This window comes from Blastocystis sp. subtype 4, assembly GCF_000743755.1.
Source record: "Blastocystis sp. subtype 4 strain WR1 chromosome Unknown seqid_0230, whole genome shotgun sequence".
Lineage (NCBI taxonomy): Eukaryota > Bigyra > Opalinata > Blastocystidae > Blastocystis > Blastocystis sp. subtype 4.
Genome location: NW_014569317.1, coordinates 1 through 17,232, shown reverse-complemented (window position 1 = coordinate 17,232; position 17,232 = coordinate 1). Strand labels below are relative to the sequence as shown.

At 41.2% G+C, this 17,232-nt stretch overlaps 6 protein-coding genes across 6 annotated transcripts; 4 read left to right on the top strand and 2 right to left on the bottom strand.

Annotated features, from left to right (window-relative positions):
• Nucleotides 1–1,332: 1,332 nt before the first annotated feature.
• JH06_4516 (hypothetical protein) lies at nucleotides 1,333–5,769 on the top strand (the record flags this gene model as incomplete). Its single annotated transcript, XM_014670784.1, has 1 exon — nucleotides 1,333–5,769. The coding sequence occupies one exon, from the start codon at nucleotides 1,333–1,335 to the stop codon at nucleotides 5,767–5,769; it is 4,437 nt and encodes a 1,478-aa protein (XP_014526270.1).
• A 41-nt stretch (nucleotides 5,770–5,810) lies between these two features.
• JH06_4515 (hypothetical protein) lies at nucleotides 5,811–6,866 on the bottom strand (the record flags this gene model as incomplete). The annotated part of the gene is made up of 9 exons (XM_014670783.1): nucleotides 5,811–5,896; nucleotides 5,927–5,999; nucleotides 6,028–6,132; nucleotides 6,167–6,229; nucleotides 6,262–6,300; nucleotides 6,331–6,450; nucleotides 6,481–6,579; nucleotides 6,609–6,675; nucleotides 6,706–6,866. 9 exons carry the CDS (start codon nucleotides 6,864–6,866, stop codon nucleotides 5,811–5,813), a joined length of 813 nt encoding a protein of 270 aa, XP_014526269.1.
• A 656-nt stretch (nucleotides 6,867–7,522) lies between these two features.
• JH06_4514 (hypothetical protein) lies at nucleotides 7,523–8,323 on the bottom strand (the record flags this gene model as incomplete). Its single annotated transcript, XM_014670782.1, has 2 exons — nucleotides 7,523–8,260; nucleotides 8,291–8,323. The coding sequence occupies 2 exons, from the start codon at nucleotides 8,321–8,323 to the stop codon at nucleotides 7,523–7,525; spliced, it is 771 nt and encodes a 256-aa protein (XP_014526268.1).
• A 3,228-nt stretch (nucleotides 8,324–11,551) lies between these two features.
• JH06_4513 (RNA-binding protein) lies at nucleotides 11,552–11,849 on the top strand (the record flags this gene model as incomplete). The annotated part of the gene is made up of 2 exons (XM_014670781.1): nucleotides 11,552–11,565; nucleotides 11,597–11,849. 2 exons carry the CDS (start codon nucleotides 11,552–11,554, stop codon nucleotides 11,847–11,849), a joined length of 267 nt encoding a protein of 88 aa, XP_014526267.1.
• Nucleotides 11,850–12,722: 873 nt separating this feature from the next.
• Nucleotides 12,723–13,843, top strand: JH06_4512 (hypothetical protein; the record flags this gene model as incomplete). Its single annotated transcript, XM_014670780.1, has 4 exons — nucleotides 12,723–12,803; nucleotides 12,833–13,033; nucleotides 13,064–13,596; nucleotides 13,627–13,843. The coding sequence occupies 4 exons, from the start codon at nucleotides 12,723–12,725 to the stop codon at nucleotides 13,841–13,843; spliced, it is 1,032 nt and encodes a 343-aa protein (XP_014526266.1).
• Nucleotides 13,844–15,007: 1,164 nt separating this feature from the next.
• On the top strand, nucleotides 15,008–17,012 carry JH06_4511 (succinate dehydrogenase; the record flags this gene model as incomplete). The annotated part of the gene is made up of 3 exons (XM_014670779.1): nucleotides 15,008–15,238; nucleotides 15,275–15,367; nucleotides 15,399–17,012. 3 exons carry the CDS (start codon nucleotides 15,008–15,010, stop codon nucleotides 17,010–17,012), a joined length of 1,938 nt encoding a protein of 645 aa, XP_014526265.1.
• Nucleotides 17,013–17,232: the final 220 nt, after the last annotated feature.

Genomic DNA, 17,232 nt, shown 5'->3' with positions numbered 1-17,232 from the left:
AGATGACCTTACAGAGGACTGCATACGACAATAATCACACTTTGCAGTAAAGATATGGTGCTTTGTATCAATGAAAGAAGCAAGGCTCCGATAGCGACAGCATGCTGTGCAAAAGAATAACTTCCGGGATTGAGGCAGTATTGTCTTTAGACAGGGAGATTTCCTCATAAAATAGATCATGATGAAAAAGAAACTAATTGTCCAATCATTTTTTACATTTTACATACGGCTCATTGTATTGCAGTGATCCGTTATGAAATCATTTTGGTGTCCTGAATTACATGATTTATGCACCTAATTGAAAGCATAGAGATAATCAAAGCCATAACCATCAGTCCCAACAGATCACTACTAAAGAATGCGTTATTCTAACATATCCTAGCAGATAATTCTTTTCATATCACTACCATTCCAATACATGATAGGAATGTTGAAGAATGCCTTATTTCACCCCAATACTTTCATTTGATTGATTTATTGGCAAATGTGATTGGTGTAAGATGATCACATTCCTATTTCCTTTATGATCCCGTAAACTATTGTATTTTATTCTACTGCAAAAACTAAAAGCCTAAGTAAGTAGCAGATTGCAAGTTATGTTATAATCAATCTATAATGAAACTTCCAGCATGTTGAATGTTGATGATGGCATTTGATTGGGTACAGGTTAGATTAACCAATCATTTCTTCTCATCTTTCAATGTTGATGATCATTGGCTCCTTACTCAAAAATGTGGATCTTGATCATTCTTTATTTCGTGAGTTATGAAAGCGGTTATCGCATGCATTATATGTACGATCTTTCCGTTTTTCTGATAGATAGTATCTCTTGTTGTGAGTACTTTAACTTGCACCTCCACCCAGGACTATATCCGTGTGTCAAAGACATCTACCAGTTGGGCAAGTGAGGAGTCTTTCAAGATCTATGCTAATGGTCAAGTGATCAAAGAAAGCGATACTTTTGTTGATTCTTCTACTCAGGAGTTCGAGTACTGCCTTCCTCGAAGTACGAATAGTCAATATACACTTGAACTGAATGACTCATATGGTGATTCTTGGACTTCTGGATCACATATTACATTTTTTGGTCTCTACAGCAATGCTTTCTTTAAGGGATATATTGTTGCTTCGAGAACAGAATCGTATTCTCTATCGCTGTATTATCCAATCCATCAGTCTTCGGAGTGGAGAGTCAAGTCGGGAAGTGCTGAAAATGGCTGGACGAATTACAATTTCAACGATCAGACTTGGACTTTAGCAACTCTCAGTGTTACTCCTGTTCAGGCTTCTGGTACTCAATACTTCCGAAAGACTTTCACTGGATTGGCGAATATGGCTGCTTATGAATTAGCATTGAAGTATCGCTATGGTATTGTAATCTATATTAATGGTGGTGAGGTCTATCGTGATAATATGCCTGAAGGGGCTATCCAGTCATCGACTTTGGCCGAAGGTTCATACTCTATATTAAATTATCATAATATTCTTCGTTCCGGAGCTGAAGTTTCTACGACACAATCCGTTCTGGCCATTGAGCTTCACTTCCTCACCGCCGCTGGTCAGGGCCTTATTGACTTTGACTCCTGGATGGCTATTTACGCGCCTACAGTATTGGATGCTAATTGTTACGTGTATGCTGGTCAAACATCCTTGTCGTCTAATAGTGGTAGCAATCCTGGATATGCTTTTGATTTCACAAAGAGCAGTAGTTTCTATATGTCAACTCTGCCGACTACTCTCACCTATTCATTCAGTGGCCCTAAGCCATATGTGAATGGATTGCGAGTATGGCCTTATTCCAGTACTACCACTACTGTATCGACGTTCACTTTCGAAGGATCGATGAGTTCTGGATCGAGTTCATCTTCATGGACACCAGTGATCTCTGTATCTGGTGCCAAGTATACTTCGTCACAGTACAGTTTCTTCTATGGGTATTTCAGCGCAAAGAACTACAATTCTTACCGTGTCACGATGACAGCATCTTCTTACACTTATGGATACATGTATGAGATGCAGCCTATGGTGTGTAGTGTTGTTTTCCCTCAGAGTATTCAGTATGCGGAAACAACCTATTCCATTTATGCCAAGTATGAATCTGCCAATATTGTTCCTATTGTGAATGAATGGGCTGAGTGTACTATTTCACCCACTCTTCCTCAAGGAATGAGTATCGATTCTGCTTGTAGAATTACTGGATACTCTGAAAATGCTTCTCCACTTACTACATATCAGGTAACATCAACTGTGAACGGACAACAGTATACTGGTTCTGTTTCGATTCAGGTGACTGCTTGTTCTGGAACTCTTGTTCAGGTACTGAGAACATACCAGTCTAATGCTCTCAATGAAGATTTCACTATTCGTGATGCCGTTACAAATCAGGTTGTTATGTCTGTTGAACCTAATAGTGGGCAGCAGAATAACATCGACTGGATTGGTATTGTCTGTCTCACAGGAACCAAATATACTATCACTGTCCATTCTACATTAAACTATTGGATGACCTCATCTTTCCTGTATGTGAATGCCATGCTTTCGGGTGATGAATATGAAACGATTCTTCGAGCCAAATATGATATTAATCTAGGTCTCTCTAATACATACACCTTTAATGCTCAGTTTGCTGTTGCTCCCCAGACGCCATGGTACTATAAGATGGGAGAAGTACCTTCTAATTGGGTGAGTTCTGACGTTTCGGGTTGGCAGCAGGCTAGTGCTGGATCATATCCTTCATCTACGAATAGAATTCAATTGTATAAGAGAATCGTTTCCATTTCATCCTTGACAGATGTTGCTGGATTTGTTCTTTCGCTCCGTTACAAATATGGTTGCGTTGTGTACATTAATGGTAATGAGGTTTTCCGAAATGCAGTCAATGGAGATGTGACTGCACAGTCTCAGGCCATTGGTGCTTATTCAGAGGTGAAATACCGAAAGATTTCGCTTCCTGTAAAGACAATGCAGATTGGTGAGACTCCCTCTGTCGAGTATCTGCAAACAGGAAGTAATACCATTGCAATTGCGTTAATTGCCATTGATACTTCTCAAACAACATCCGATTTTGATTGTGCACTTCGTTTGATGGGTACTTCAGCTGTTTCTCGTGTCTTCGATTATGCAACGGCATATAGCAATATTTATGGTTCTCCCACTTATATCATGAATTTCTATTATGGATATTCAGTGTACTATTCGACATGTCAGACCAACTACTACGATGTCACTTTCAACAATGATCGTCGTGAATGGATTTCTTCTATCGAGATTCAATTGTACTACACTCAAAGTACACAGCAAGTTCGACAGTTTGTGTTAAAAGCTCGCAATAGTAACTCTGAAGAATGGACTACACTTGCTACAGTGCAAGGATTGACATGGTCTTTGCTGGGTCAAAACCGAAAGATCTGGATATCGAACAATAAACCATACAACCAATACCGTTTCGAGAACTTTGCCACTGGATCTACTACGGATTGCTATTGGAAGTTCTCTCGCTTAGATCTGATTTCGGATTCTACTAATGTTGAAGTTCCACCTCTTGCATACACTCCTACTATCAGCGTATACAAGGACATTGAGATGGCCGAGGTGTATCCTACTTCATCATATTATACTGAGTATTCTATCCAGCCTCAACTCCCTAATGGACTTTCTCTTGACCCTTACAATGGAATGATATCAGGAACAGCTACTGCTGTGTCTTCGGCTCCTGTAACCTATACGATTACTGCCCAGAAGTATATTGGAGGTTCAGCTACTACCACAATCAGTATTAGTGTGGATATTTGTTATGGAGGCAAATCTCTTGTCACCTTAGTTGCCCGAACGGATAGCTATCCTCAACAGTCTTCCTATAAGCTGTATCGTGGCAAACAAGCTACTGGAGAACCTGTTTCTCAGAATGAGAGTTTTAGAGCAAGCTCAAGTTTAAACTATGCTGATTTCTGTGTGGAACATGACATTTACAATCTCCAGCTTCTAGACTCTGGTAACAATGGTTGGTATAATCCTGCTGGATACTACTTGACGGTTGATCTTGGTGAGATGCGGTTTGAAATGGGTCAGATGCCATCAACTGTTGCATCAAAGACCATCTTATTCTCTTCTTTGCTTCCTTTCCAGATTGAGTATGATGAATGGAAACTATATAATGATGTTGTGGATGTTGATCCCAACTGGAATACGATTAGTTTTGATGACTCTGCTTGGTTGGTGCGAAAGGCTGCCGATATCGGTGTGTCGGAAGCTACGACAGTGTATTTGCGTCGAACTGTTCAGATTCCTGATATCAATGATTATCAAGTTCTCAATGTCCGAGTCCGTTATGCTGGTGGTATTGTTGCCTACTTCAATAGTCGTCTCGTTGCCCGTTTCAATCTTGAGGACAATTTCGATGCTTCGAGCACATCGATTGAAGTTCATGATGCAAACACGTTCTCCAAGTTCCATGTTATTCTCCCTACAGCAGGTGGTGTTACTGGTACCAATGTTATTGCCTTCGAGGTTCATCGTCCTGTTGGCCAGTCATCTACACCTTCTATTGAGTTTGATGCTACCGGAGTCTTCGGAGTGATGGACTGTTCCATTGTTGTGGATTCGTACACTGGTGTTGAGGGAAGTACTGGATATATTGTATCCAATTTGGAGTCTTTCTTGGATTTGTCTCCTGTTACCTACGGATACGTCAGTAACGTTGTTGGTTCCAATATTAAATGGACTGTGGAGAACCTGGAGGGATCAAAATTCAATTCATTCGCCATGCAAACTGTATATGCTCGTACTTCCTTTGGTTTCTCTGTTTATGGTCGTATGAATGACGAAGATGACGAGGTGTCTATGATTGCCCTTGTTGATCAATCTACACTGGCTTTAGATCGTACGGCATGGAGTATCCCTGTGGGTATAGCTGGATTTAAGCACTACAAATGGGAAATTGATGATGCTGCCTCTTCCATTGTATACTTCTCTTCCTTCATAACACAGTACTGCAAAGCAACAGGTACCGTATGTGAGGCAATGGGTGATTATCCTGCCGTATCAAGTGGCCAAATATCTCCTAGTACTTGCGCAACAGGATACAGAGGCTATTCATATAGAGAATGCGTGGGAACGACCTTCTCAGATATCAAGACAGATAAATGTGTCCAGAAGCTCCCTGCCAAGATCAGTTATTCGAAGAGTCGATATGTATTTGTGCAGGATACGTCCGTTGCTACAGATAGCCCATCATACCTGAATATCATTGAAGAGTTCTACATGGCTCCTAATACGTTCCTTCCCGATGGTCTCGAATTGGATCCTGCCACTGGACGTATTCATGGTACACCTACAGTGGAAGTCGGACTTCAGGCATACACGATTTATGGTAAGAATCAGGCTGGAGCTTCAATGACTGCTATTAATATCCAAGTGAGAAAGGGAGAATGCCCTGCTGAAGGTTACTTCGTGAAAACTCCGGTTGGTGAGATTGCCGTTTATGACTGCGCTTCCCAAGGAAGTTATGTAGGTACTCAGAAACGTGCTTGTGTCCTTGGTACGATTGATGGTGAATGGCAGAAGGCATCTGGTTTCTGTATGCCAATTATGGGTATTGTGTTAATTGTAATCATCGTGATTATTGTTGTTGCTATTGTTATGTTCCTGGTTGTGCGTACTTCGGCCCGTGCCAAGGCCGTCGGTGGTGTGAAGGGAAAACAAAGTAGCAAGAAGGGGTCTTCCAAGAAGAGTTTGGAGAGGAAACCAAGCACAAAAGCGGTGAAGGTTTGAACATGGATGACATGTTTCTTGATAAAACAGTGGAAACAAAGTTAGCATTTACCTTTGCGATAGAATAGAGACTGGATACTTGGATCTACCTTCTCCAATTGAGAAAGAAGTGAAACTGTAGCTATTCCTACCTATCATATTGGATATTGAGTCATACCGTTCTTTAACATTTGCTCCGCATCATAGGAATGAGAGCAGGAACGAAAACACTCTTTCACGTTCATTTTCATCTACATTATATTCAGAGCTTGTTTTTACCTTGCGTCGAATAATAGGATCAATAAATTGGGAAGAGAGACGTAGAGATTGTCGATACAAGGAAAGAATTGCCTTTCGATTGTTCATAACAAAGGAAGTCTCCCTCTAATAAACTCTAGTTAAATAACGTTTACAATACTCTGTCTTTAACAAACACTACAATTACTCTCTCCACCTTCCATGGCTCAACATAGTAATCTGGCTAGAGGTGTACTGTTTACTAATCTTGGTAACTTTGACACAATAAAAAGTAACGTAGATCGTCTCCAGGATCTAATAATCATATGACACTACTATCACTACATTCAAAATAGTGTTTACGATGTATATGTAGAAGGAATATAAATACTCCTCACCAGCTGCATAATATGCAATAGTTTTAACGATAACAAAATAGTTACACGAGTAACGATAGATCGTGTACTACATAAAAAAACCATCTAACATTCTTACGACAATATACAAGACGGCTTGATACTGACAGAAATAAACACAACCAAGAATACAACAAACAAGACTGATAATAAGGTAATTAACACCAGTAAATAAGAACTACAATCAAGAGGACCAACAAAACCTACATCCAACACCAAAATGAGAATAGCAACCCATCGCCACTTCATAACCCACTTCAAATCATCAGAAACCCTACAAGTCAGTCTCTTCACTCATTTCGACTCTATTTGAGGGCTAGGTGGCATAGTTACAGCAGGCATAGGTTGAGGATATCCATTCATGGGAACAGGATTCATCTGAGGATATCCAGGAACGGGCTGAGCCTGAACGAACTGCATATTGTTTGGAGCCTGAGTAGCAGGATATGTATTGCTATTAATCATTCGAATTACAGAAATAATATGAAGTAATGGATTCGGTATTTGAAAATGGTAGAATGGATTATCCAATGAATTGATATTATAAACATTCTGATAACAATAGTCCTAGGCCTTATGTAAACACATTCTGCAAGAGCAGTTGGATCATTCGTATTATATAGTTCAAATGTCAATGGACCCATAATGAAAAATCTCATAGGTATTAGACTTCCTTAAATACTACTATCAAAAAAGTTTTATGGAACCGTGGTCATCCGGAAAAATTGGAACGATACAGAGAAGATTAGCATGGTCCCTGCGCAAGGATGACACGCATACATTGAGAAAGTATCATGATTTTTTGACATTGTTCACTCTTATCGATGTTATTGGAGATACGTATTCAGTAGTGAAAATTTAGGTCTGTGGTAATTTAAATTAGATTCTGATAACAAACATGCTCTAGACTGCAACTACATGAAATAAGAAGGAGAAAGAATAAATGACAAATCAGGATTGGTATCCGTCACATTCCCTTCGATCTTACTAACTAGTTCTTCATATGTTGTTCGACCAAACATCCGTGAAAAAAGAGACCCCCTTTGCCTACTTCGTTCCATCTCCTTTTCGTAAACTCCAAGAATCGTAATAAATTCTGATATCGAACTCCAATAATAAGGCTATAGATCATCTATCATCCCTTCTCCCACCTTGAGATTCTCTGGAAGAATGGTTTTCGAATCTTTACTAAAAGTCACTGGAATCTGAATCTTCCTCTGTAAATACTCAGGACACACCCACAAGAATTCTGAATTGAATGTATCATTCACATCTTGGAACGTATACAGCATGGGATTCTTATCGATAATTCCCACATAGTCACGAAAGAACTTCAATTCCAGATTAGCAATTGCCAAGTCCATCGCTTGGGCTTCACGCTTTGCACTTACTTGAATGATCTGTCGAAGGCGTTTCAATCGCATTTCCTCGTTAGTCCGTCGATTGTAGATCTCCAGGTCAATAGTGTGATAGGCATCTAGAATCAACTGTTGGGCTAAATATGAATCATCTTTCTCATACTCACCTCCAAGGTCTGTGTGAAACACACTGGATCGGAACGCACGATACTTCGCTTCGGTCTTTGGGTCTGCTATACTTGGCTGATTCATTTCATCCATAGTCACGTTAGTCAACTCTGGAGCCCTAGCATCTTCAGCCTCCTTGCATGCAGGATGATACCGTCTCTGAAGGATTCCATTCAGAATTGCCATCCACTCACAGGAGTTCCACACAGGGAGATACATACGACGACTTCGATACGATTTGTAAATTATGAGTCGATGATAGATCTGACGTACATTCCCGCTCCAATGACTGAAGAGTACAGGAGCATGAGCTAGAATCACATCACGATAGAGCTAGATATGATTCAATTGTAGGAATCCCACTTCAAGTCGAACATCCCCCATAAAGAAATCCATGTTCTGATACAAAAACACAAGCGTTTTCTCAAGAATCTATCATGATTATGCCAACCCTCTCTATACAGAAGTATGTTCATGATTCAATAGAATATTAAACACAGTGAAGAGAAACACATAGTCAAGATGCGAAGCAAACAGATCGTGACCATAAGGAAAGAGTTCGGGATCTTCCCAAACATGAATCTCTTCCAATGGAACGACTTGCATAATAGTGACATGAAAACGACGACTGTATCGATCTACAAATTACTGACTTCTTTTGGAATTACAATTTCGAACAATTCCTATTGATTGAAGCAGATTCATAAGATTCGTTCCTTCCCCACGAGAAGTGATAACTCCTTTTTGAATCCAGTATTCCATAGCCTGATAACGAGTAAAACACCGCTGTTTATTGAAGAGATATCGATTATGAAGTGAGATGATTTGAATTCGATTCTTCTTCATTCCCACATCCCTTGCAGGGGATGAAGAAACACGATGTGAGAGCGAGGAAGAGGATGAAGACGAAGTACCTTCATTATCAGTCAGATGATGAGTCGAATGATTCTCAATCGTGATATCAGTAATTATGGGCAGTCCATTCCCAAGTGTACTACTCTCACCTCGCTTCAATTTGATAACTTGACCTGAATCGCTCTGAAGGACCATCTCATCTTCCTTCAGAATGAATTTATCGATGTCCGAAGAGTCAAAGACGAGTGATGAAGACTGTCTCCGCAGTCGGAAGTGTTCAGGTGTCATCTCATCTCCTTCATCTAATGGCATCCCACACGATTCCTCTTCCGAAGGTTCATGGACCACCATACCGATAGGAAGAGGAATCGTATCCCGATCATCCATAGGACTAGTATCCTCATTCATTTGGATCTCATTCATGATATGTGCGGCAATATGTTCAGAATGTTTCTGATCATGCAAATGATGAAGGACAGTGCGAGCAATTCTAGGACACACTTCAGGATGCCCATCACTATTGAAGTTAGATTCCTGAATTTCAAAGAGACACTGGATTTCACGCGACTCGAATTAATTCCATAATGATATCCTACTTGATAGACTCCCTTGTAGAATTCCATTGTAGGGGTTCGAAGCAAAATAGGATCTCTCCGTGATCGAATAGAAGAGAAGATCTGATTAAGTAGAAATAATGCTGAATATGAAAGAATATGAATGTTTATACAGTTAAATATATCATAGAGAATATTCCGTTTACACGAAGAAAATAACACTTGAATAACACTATTCAGTATAGTACCATTTGCCATATAACTATTACTAGAATTTAATTACTTATTCAATATGAAGTACATGCAGGCATTTGCATAGGATTGAGCTATACTATCGTCTTCACCATTTCGTTTAAGAATGAAATGAGATGATTTGCGAACAATATAATGCTGAAATACAGAAAAGAATAATTGTAAGTAAAGGAAATAACCTGGAACGTATTCCCATAATGGACATGAGATTGCATCAAGACATGTCGTATCTTCACATACTTCAATATAACTAGTCAAAAATTGGAAAATGAGATCTTCTGGGAATTTCAAATGTTCAACCCAATCAAATTCTACATCATCCAAATAGCCTTCTCCCAAAATATCTGAGTAATCGCTCCAGTTATAAAAATCTGGTGTAGACTCTTTAAAGGCCATTGAAGCATCACGCATTTTCCGAGAACGGACAACCCGGGATAATTCAAAGAAAGGAACTATACACATGGAGGGATATCGAATATCATTGTCTCCTGCTAAGTCATCCGTCTCTCGATTCATTGTATTGGATCGAATCAGTGAAGATGAGGTTGAAGTAGCATAAGGATTATCATCTTCTATCGCATCTGAAATATGCTTCGAACTATGTGTCCTCTTCTTAAATGCATGTTTTAGAGCCAACGTATCACCTGTCACCGAATCTCCCTCATCAATATTCACAACATCTGAAAGTGGCTTCATGGCATAGGGAGGTGGGATTGGCGTTTCACTGATATTACGAAGATTTTCTCGACTCCGGGAAAGATTCTGAATACGGTCGTGAATGGTGTCTAGTTGTGAGTCGAAGAGGCAGCAACTCACTTAGGCGTTCATGGCTATCTCCAAACAGACGCGATAAACCACCATGGCTAGCATTTCCATCCAGAAGCGCAGAATCAATATCATCAGTAAACGGTATGAGTTCTTCATACTTAAAGCAAACAGAATTCTCTGGGACACGGTACTCAACAATATCCACGAGTGAAGTATCCACATGATATCGAGATGGGATGAGATACCCTAGCATTGTCAGCAATCTTTTCCGATAATTGGGAAATCGAAAACTCGAGATGATTACCACTTTGCAGGCAAATTCTTTCGTTTTTGCAGAATCGATATTCAATGCTGTAGAAACGAGCATGAGAGTCCTCTTGAGTACCCTCAAATAAGAAAGCAGGACTTGGAACAAATCAGATTCTGGATCTGGAATAGAATCACCAATCCCGTTAAACTTCTATAGATCAAACAATAAACTAGTTCAGCACTAGTGAGAATTCCTTTCGTAGTAACAATAATAGCAAGTACTTAAAAAGCAATTGTTGTTGTCGTGAAGGAACCTAAAATAAAGTGAACATATTACAGCTACAACGTTAATCATATCTATGATATGATTCCACAACTTGAGTAACAAATGTTGACACTCAAGCAAGTGCGCAGGATGTTTGTAAACTACATTCAATTTCTTATTCCCACGTAATACGGAAAAACTCCTCAGATAAAAAAGGCAAAAAGACTTCCATTTGGTCGTTCCATTCGCTCGAGAAGACAGTAACCTCCGAGAGAAAGACAAGTTGCTTCCGCAGCTTCGTTGAGAACGTAATGACGCGCTGCATCTCTTTTCTTAAGAGATTCCGTTATGACGCATATACCGCCGCCATTATTTTCTAAAAACCGTGCTCCCGAATAACAGACTTGAAATGACAAGTAAGAGGGATATGATCATGTCCAAAAGTAAGAAATGAATTGAGATAGATATGAGATATGTTAAAAAGAAAAAAGATTGGTTGGAATACTTCAAAGACATGTTACTTCCGGAAGGATCTTCAGATCTACTTCTTTTCCAATACACAAGTTGTCAGCAATAGAGCATTGACGTAGTGTTTGAAAAGAAGTCCCGTTTTTTTGGATTCCAAAAATCTGGAGGTACTGTCTTGGCTTTTGATTCTCTCAAAAACGTACTTGATAGGCAATGAGTGGAACCAAGTGACTTCCAATAGTGTTTGCTGATACTTAGGGTCTATATTGGGAATGCCGCTCGTCTCGAGAAGGAGGATCTCAGAGACAGCTTTGCTCAGTTCGGGGAGATCCGTGATGTTTGGATTGCTCGAAACCCTCCAGGTTTTGGCTTTGTAACGTTCTACAGACCTGAGGATGCTGAGAAAGCCATTCGTGATGGTAATGGAATGGAAATTCGTGGAGACAGAGTATCTGTTGAGATGGCTCGAAGCAATGTAATACCTGGTGGTGAAACTGAGGAATTAGGGTGATCGTGGTTCCCGTCGCCGTAGATCGCGTTCGTACTCTAGAGGACGCTATAGTAGATCCAGAAGCTACAGTCATCGTCGTCATCACCGATCTCGTTCGTATTCGAGAAGCAGAAGAAGTCATCGCCATCATTCTCGTTCCTATTCGCGTTCGGACTCGAGAGATCGTAGATCTTCTCGTCGTTCTCCTTCTCGCTCCCGTTCTCGTTCGGACTCTCGTTCTCGTTCAACATCGAGATCCAACTCAAATAGGGCATCTAGATCCATTTCCAGATCGCCTTCCAAATCGAAATCTCCTGAGTAGAGATTTCTGGAACCTGTGATTCTGTAGAGCTAAGACTGCACCTCAGGAGTAAACCATATTTATGTTACTTGTTTGTATATATACCTGGCTTTCACCTCCTTTCCACTTCTGCTGATACTTTGATTGTCACTCTTTTGTGGTTGTGCATTTGTTTCCATACGTTATTAGTATCAGGAAGACATTAGGAATGAGTTCCAGAAAACCAGCCAATTTTGTCACACCTTTTTCAGTGGCAGACTCAATCCCCTTCTAATCAACTCGTTAGCATGAAGAGAGGTGGTTCAAGTGGAGAAAACGCCAAGAAAGTTGATTCTAGCAATCCTAACCAAGAAGACTCAAGCCATGTTATTCTAGAGGACCCTTTTATTGATCAGTATGAAGAAGAAGAGATTATCGATGGAAATGAAGAGGATGAGGAAATGGCTGAAGAGGAATTTCAGAATGAGGAGCAGGAAGAAAAGCCACATGATGTATACATTGGATGGAGGTTCTGATGGGTGTAGGTATTCAAAATCGGAAGAGATCGGTTGGAAGAAGGAGAGCAACTGGAAGTTGATAATACTGCTTATCGTATGTATCACCGTCTCAATGTGGAGTGGCCATGCCTGAGTTTTGATATTATTGCTGATAATTTGGGTGCAAATCGGACTCGCGTCAGTATTTGGTGTGTTGTTCATTCTAGTTCCCTCATACCTTGTATACAGTTGCTGGAACACAAGCAGAGAACACTCTCGATAACCATATTGTTGTTGCAAAGATGTATTCTCTGTTCAAGACTCAATATGATGATGATCCGGATGAGGCTGAGCCTGAAAACTATGAAGAAGATGCCAAGGTTGCATTTGATACCATCCCGTTTCATGGTGCAGTGAATCGGATTCGTGTACGTAGTTTTTGTTTGGATTGAATGTAGTGTCTTCCAGATCGTTCTCAGATTGTCAGTACGTGGTCTGATCAAGGAGTTGTTGGCATTTACAATATTGCCCCACAGCTAACCGCATTAGAGAATGGTCACAGTGCATCTGATCAAGAGAATGCTACCAGACCCATTTTTCAATTCAAAGGTCATCGAACCGAAGGTTATGCCATGGATTGGTGTCGCTGTGACAAAGGCAAGCTTGCTACAGGCGATTGTAGTGGCTCGATCTATGTATATCATCCATCGGAAGCTGGTTGGTCAGTGGATCGTGTTCCCTTCTTAAGTCATCAGAGTAGTGTTGAGGATATCCAGTGGAGTCCTTCAGAGGCGACCGTGTTTGCATCTTGTTCTGTGGATCGCACGATTAAGATTTGGGATACGCGTAGTCGTGAGCATAAGGCAATGTTATCGGTGAATGCTCATACATCGGATGTGAATGTAATTAGCTGGAATCGGGAAGTCGGGTATCTGATGGTATCAGGAAGTGATGATGGTACATTCCGTGTTTGGGATTTCCGTAATAATCTGTATGAATGAGAAGGGGGATTCATGTATAGAAGCTGCTCTGTTGGTGACTTTAATTATTTGAATGCACCAATCACTTCTGTTGAATGGAGTCCCCATGATTCTTCCGTACTTGCCGTGTCCAGTGATGAGCAGCTGACTATCTGGGACTTGTCATTAGAGGCCGATGCGGCGAATGAAATTCAGGATGTTCCTCCTCAGTTGCTATTTGTTCATGCTGTATCAATGCAAGAAGAGTATTATGAATAGGGTCAAACTGCCATTAAGGAGCTCCATTTCCATCCCCAGATCCCTGATATGGTGGTATCAACGGCACAAGATGGTTTCAACTGTTTCATCCCTGATATTACGGTTGGAGAAGAAATGGACGAAGAATAGTCATTTAAGGTGTTTGTACAAACAAGTGTCCAAACTAACCGGATTGCCCTACAGAGACCGGTGAGGATTACAGAGAGTGTAGTGAAACAAGGCTCTAGCCACAAAAACATCTCGCAAAGCGACTGGAACAGACGAACGGACCCAAGTTGAACGAGGGAATGTAAGGATCGGTAAAAAAGACATCTTGTCATCAGTAGTCTTTATGGACGCAAAAACTCCAAGTACATTGCTCCTAGGTGTCACAATAGAAATTCCCTTTTGAATCATTGACAAATCATTATAAGAGGTTGTCACGGGTGATAAATGGTCATCTTCTGTAGTCAAGTCCTTCAGGTGACGCGACTTTTGTCCTACGAATGACGTAGACTGTCTAATCCATACTATGATAATTATTCTTCTTCTTTATTCGGCAATTCTCACATGTATTAAACAGAGCATTTGATAAAGGTTTCTGGAAAAGTTCGATCTTACGATACAATTTGCACGATGAGCATCGTCGGGTTGTGTTCATTTCAACAATATTCCAAATATGTTGAAACCGTTGATATCTACTCAGTCACACTATCCAACCAACAGATACCAGAGTCGTACAAAATGAAACAGAAAAGCAAACAGCGAAAACAAATTAAAGAGCCAAAGGACCAGTCAAATCTGATTGGATAAGAAGTACAAAGAGTTCCACGATCGTTTTCTTCAGGTGATTCATTTAGTTCTGATGCGAAACATTAATAGGGAATCGAAAAGACCTTAAAGAAAACACAGATACTGAACATCATGTATCTAGTCACTATTATCACATTTGTATCTGTTCCACTCTTTTGACATGGTATCACATCAGATACACAATTCCAGAAGATCAATCAGCGTATAGCACACGACAAACAGTTCGGATACTATTTCTAGTATTTCTTTCTATATAAATATTATCCAGAATTCCACAGTGTTTTCTTTATTCTCTCATATTTCTACAGTAACAAGGTAAATAGTTCCAAATCTATTTTCATTTATGTAGAAATGCTTCCCGCTTTCAGAATAATGGGAAAGAGCGCTCCTGCTTTGAGCCGAGCGTTTCGAGCCACTGCATGTCGTTCGAGTGTGATTGGGTCGACTGCAGATGCTAAGGTCACGAAGGATCTGGGAACTGCTTATCCAATCGGTATTGTGCATATCTGTGAAGTTGACAGTGTAGTGGATCATGAATACGATTGCGTTGTTGTGGGTGCAGGAGGCGCTGGTCTTCGTGCTGCTATGGGTCTTTCTGAGAATGTATGTTTGTTGGTTCAGGTTTTTGTAATCTGTTAGGGTTTCAAGACTGCTGTGATCACTAAGTTGTTCCCGACTCGTTCTCACACTGTTGCTGCTCAAGGAGGTATTAATGCTGCTCTGGGAAACATGGTAAGAGTTGAAGAGAGAGAATGAGGAATAGCATGAGGATGATTGGAGATGGCATTTCTATGATACTGTGAAGGGTTCAGATTGGTTGGGTGACCAGGATGCCATTCACTATATGTGTCGTGAAGCTCCTCGTGCTGTCCGTGAGTTGGAGGCATATGGTCTCCCATTCTCTCGTTGTGAGAATGGTAAGATCTATCAGCGTGCCTTTGGTGGTCAGACAAAGAATTATGGTGAAGGAGGTCAGGCATATCGTACTGCTGCTGCTGCTGATCGTACTGGTCATGCTATGCTTCACACTCTGTATGGTCGTTCACTGGCATACAACACATCGTACTTCATTGAGTATCATGCTCTGGATCTAATAATGAATGGAGACGAGTGTGTAGGAGTGATGGCTCTCTGTCTGGAGGATGGTTCGATTCATCGTTTCCACTGTAAGCAAACTATCATTACTACTGGAGGATATGGTCGTTGCTACTTCTCTGCCACTTCAGCTCATACTTGCACAGGAGATGGTACGGCTATGGCTCTGCGAGCTGGTATTCCTTTGGAGGATCCAGAGTTCGTTCAGTTCCATCCTACTGGTATCTACGGAGTCGGTTGTCTGATGACCGAGGGATGTCGTGGTGAAGGTGGTGTGTTGCGTAATAGTGAGGGTGAGCGTTTCATGGAGCGTTATGCTCCTACAGCTAAGGATCTGGCATGTCGTGATGTGGTGTCACGAGCTATGACGATGGAGATCCGTGAAGGTCGTGGTGTAGGTCCCTTGAAGGATCACATCTATCTTCATCTGGACCATCTGCCTGCAGATCTGTTGGCTGAGCGTCTGCCAGGTATTTCAGAGACAGCTATGATCTTTGCGGGTGTGGATGTGACGAAGGAGCCTGTGCCTGTGTTGCCCACTGTTCACTACAACATGGGAGGTCTTCCTACCAACTATCATGGTCAGGTGTTGAAGCCAACTGAGACTGATACAGAGAAGATTGTGCCAGGTCTGTGGTGTGCTGGTGAGGCCGCCTGTACATCGGTCCATGGTGCAAATCGTCTGGGAGCAAACTCACTGTTGGATATTGTGGTGTTTGGTCGTGCTTGTGCCAACTACATCACGGAGATCAGTAAGCCTGGTGAGGCGAAGACACCTCTGCCTGCGAATGCGGGTATGAGCTGTCTGGAGAATCTGGATCGTCTGCGTTATGCTAAGGGTTCGATCCCAACAGCAACACTGCGTCTGAAGATGCAGCGAACAATGCAGAACTATGCAGCTGTGTTCCGTACAGAGGAGACACTGCAGGAGGGTTGCAAGTTGATGAATGATGTGGTGAAGGAGATTCGTGATGTGGGTGTGACTGATCGTTCCATGATCTGGAACACAGATCTGGTGGAGACTCTGGAGCTGCAGAATCTGTTGGAGCAGGCCCACTGCACAATGATTGCTGCTGAAGCCCGAAAGGAGTCTCGTGGTGCTCATGCTCGTGAGGACTTCAAGGAACGTGATGACAAGAACTGGATGAAGCATACTGTGGCTTATCACAATGATGCTCTCTTTGGAGATGGAACTACCAAACTGTTGTACAGACCTGTCCACACTAACACTCTTGATGAAAACGAGGTCAAGCCTATTCCACCTAAGGCTCGTGTCTATTAACGTTTAATGCAATTTTGTTTGGCCTGTTTGTTATAGATGAATAAAGAACATACAAACAAGGACTGAGTACTCACCGCTAAGACAAGAGGAGAATCGCGGGAATCGATTTGAGAATGGAATTAATAGAATAGTTGAGGTCTATCAACGATGTCTGCTGAAAAGGTGAGATTTCTCTGCTTGAAGTCATGGAATAGAACCAGTTGAACAATACCTGGACTTT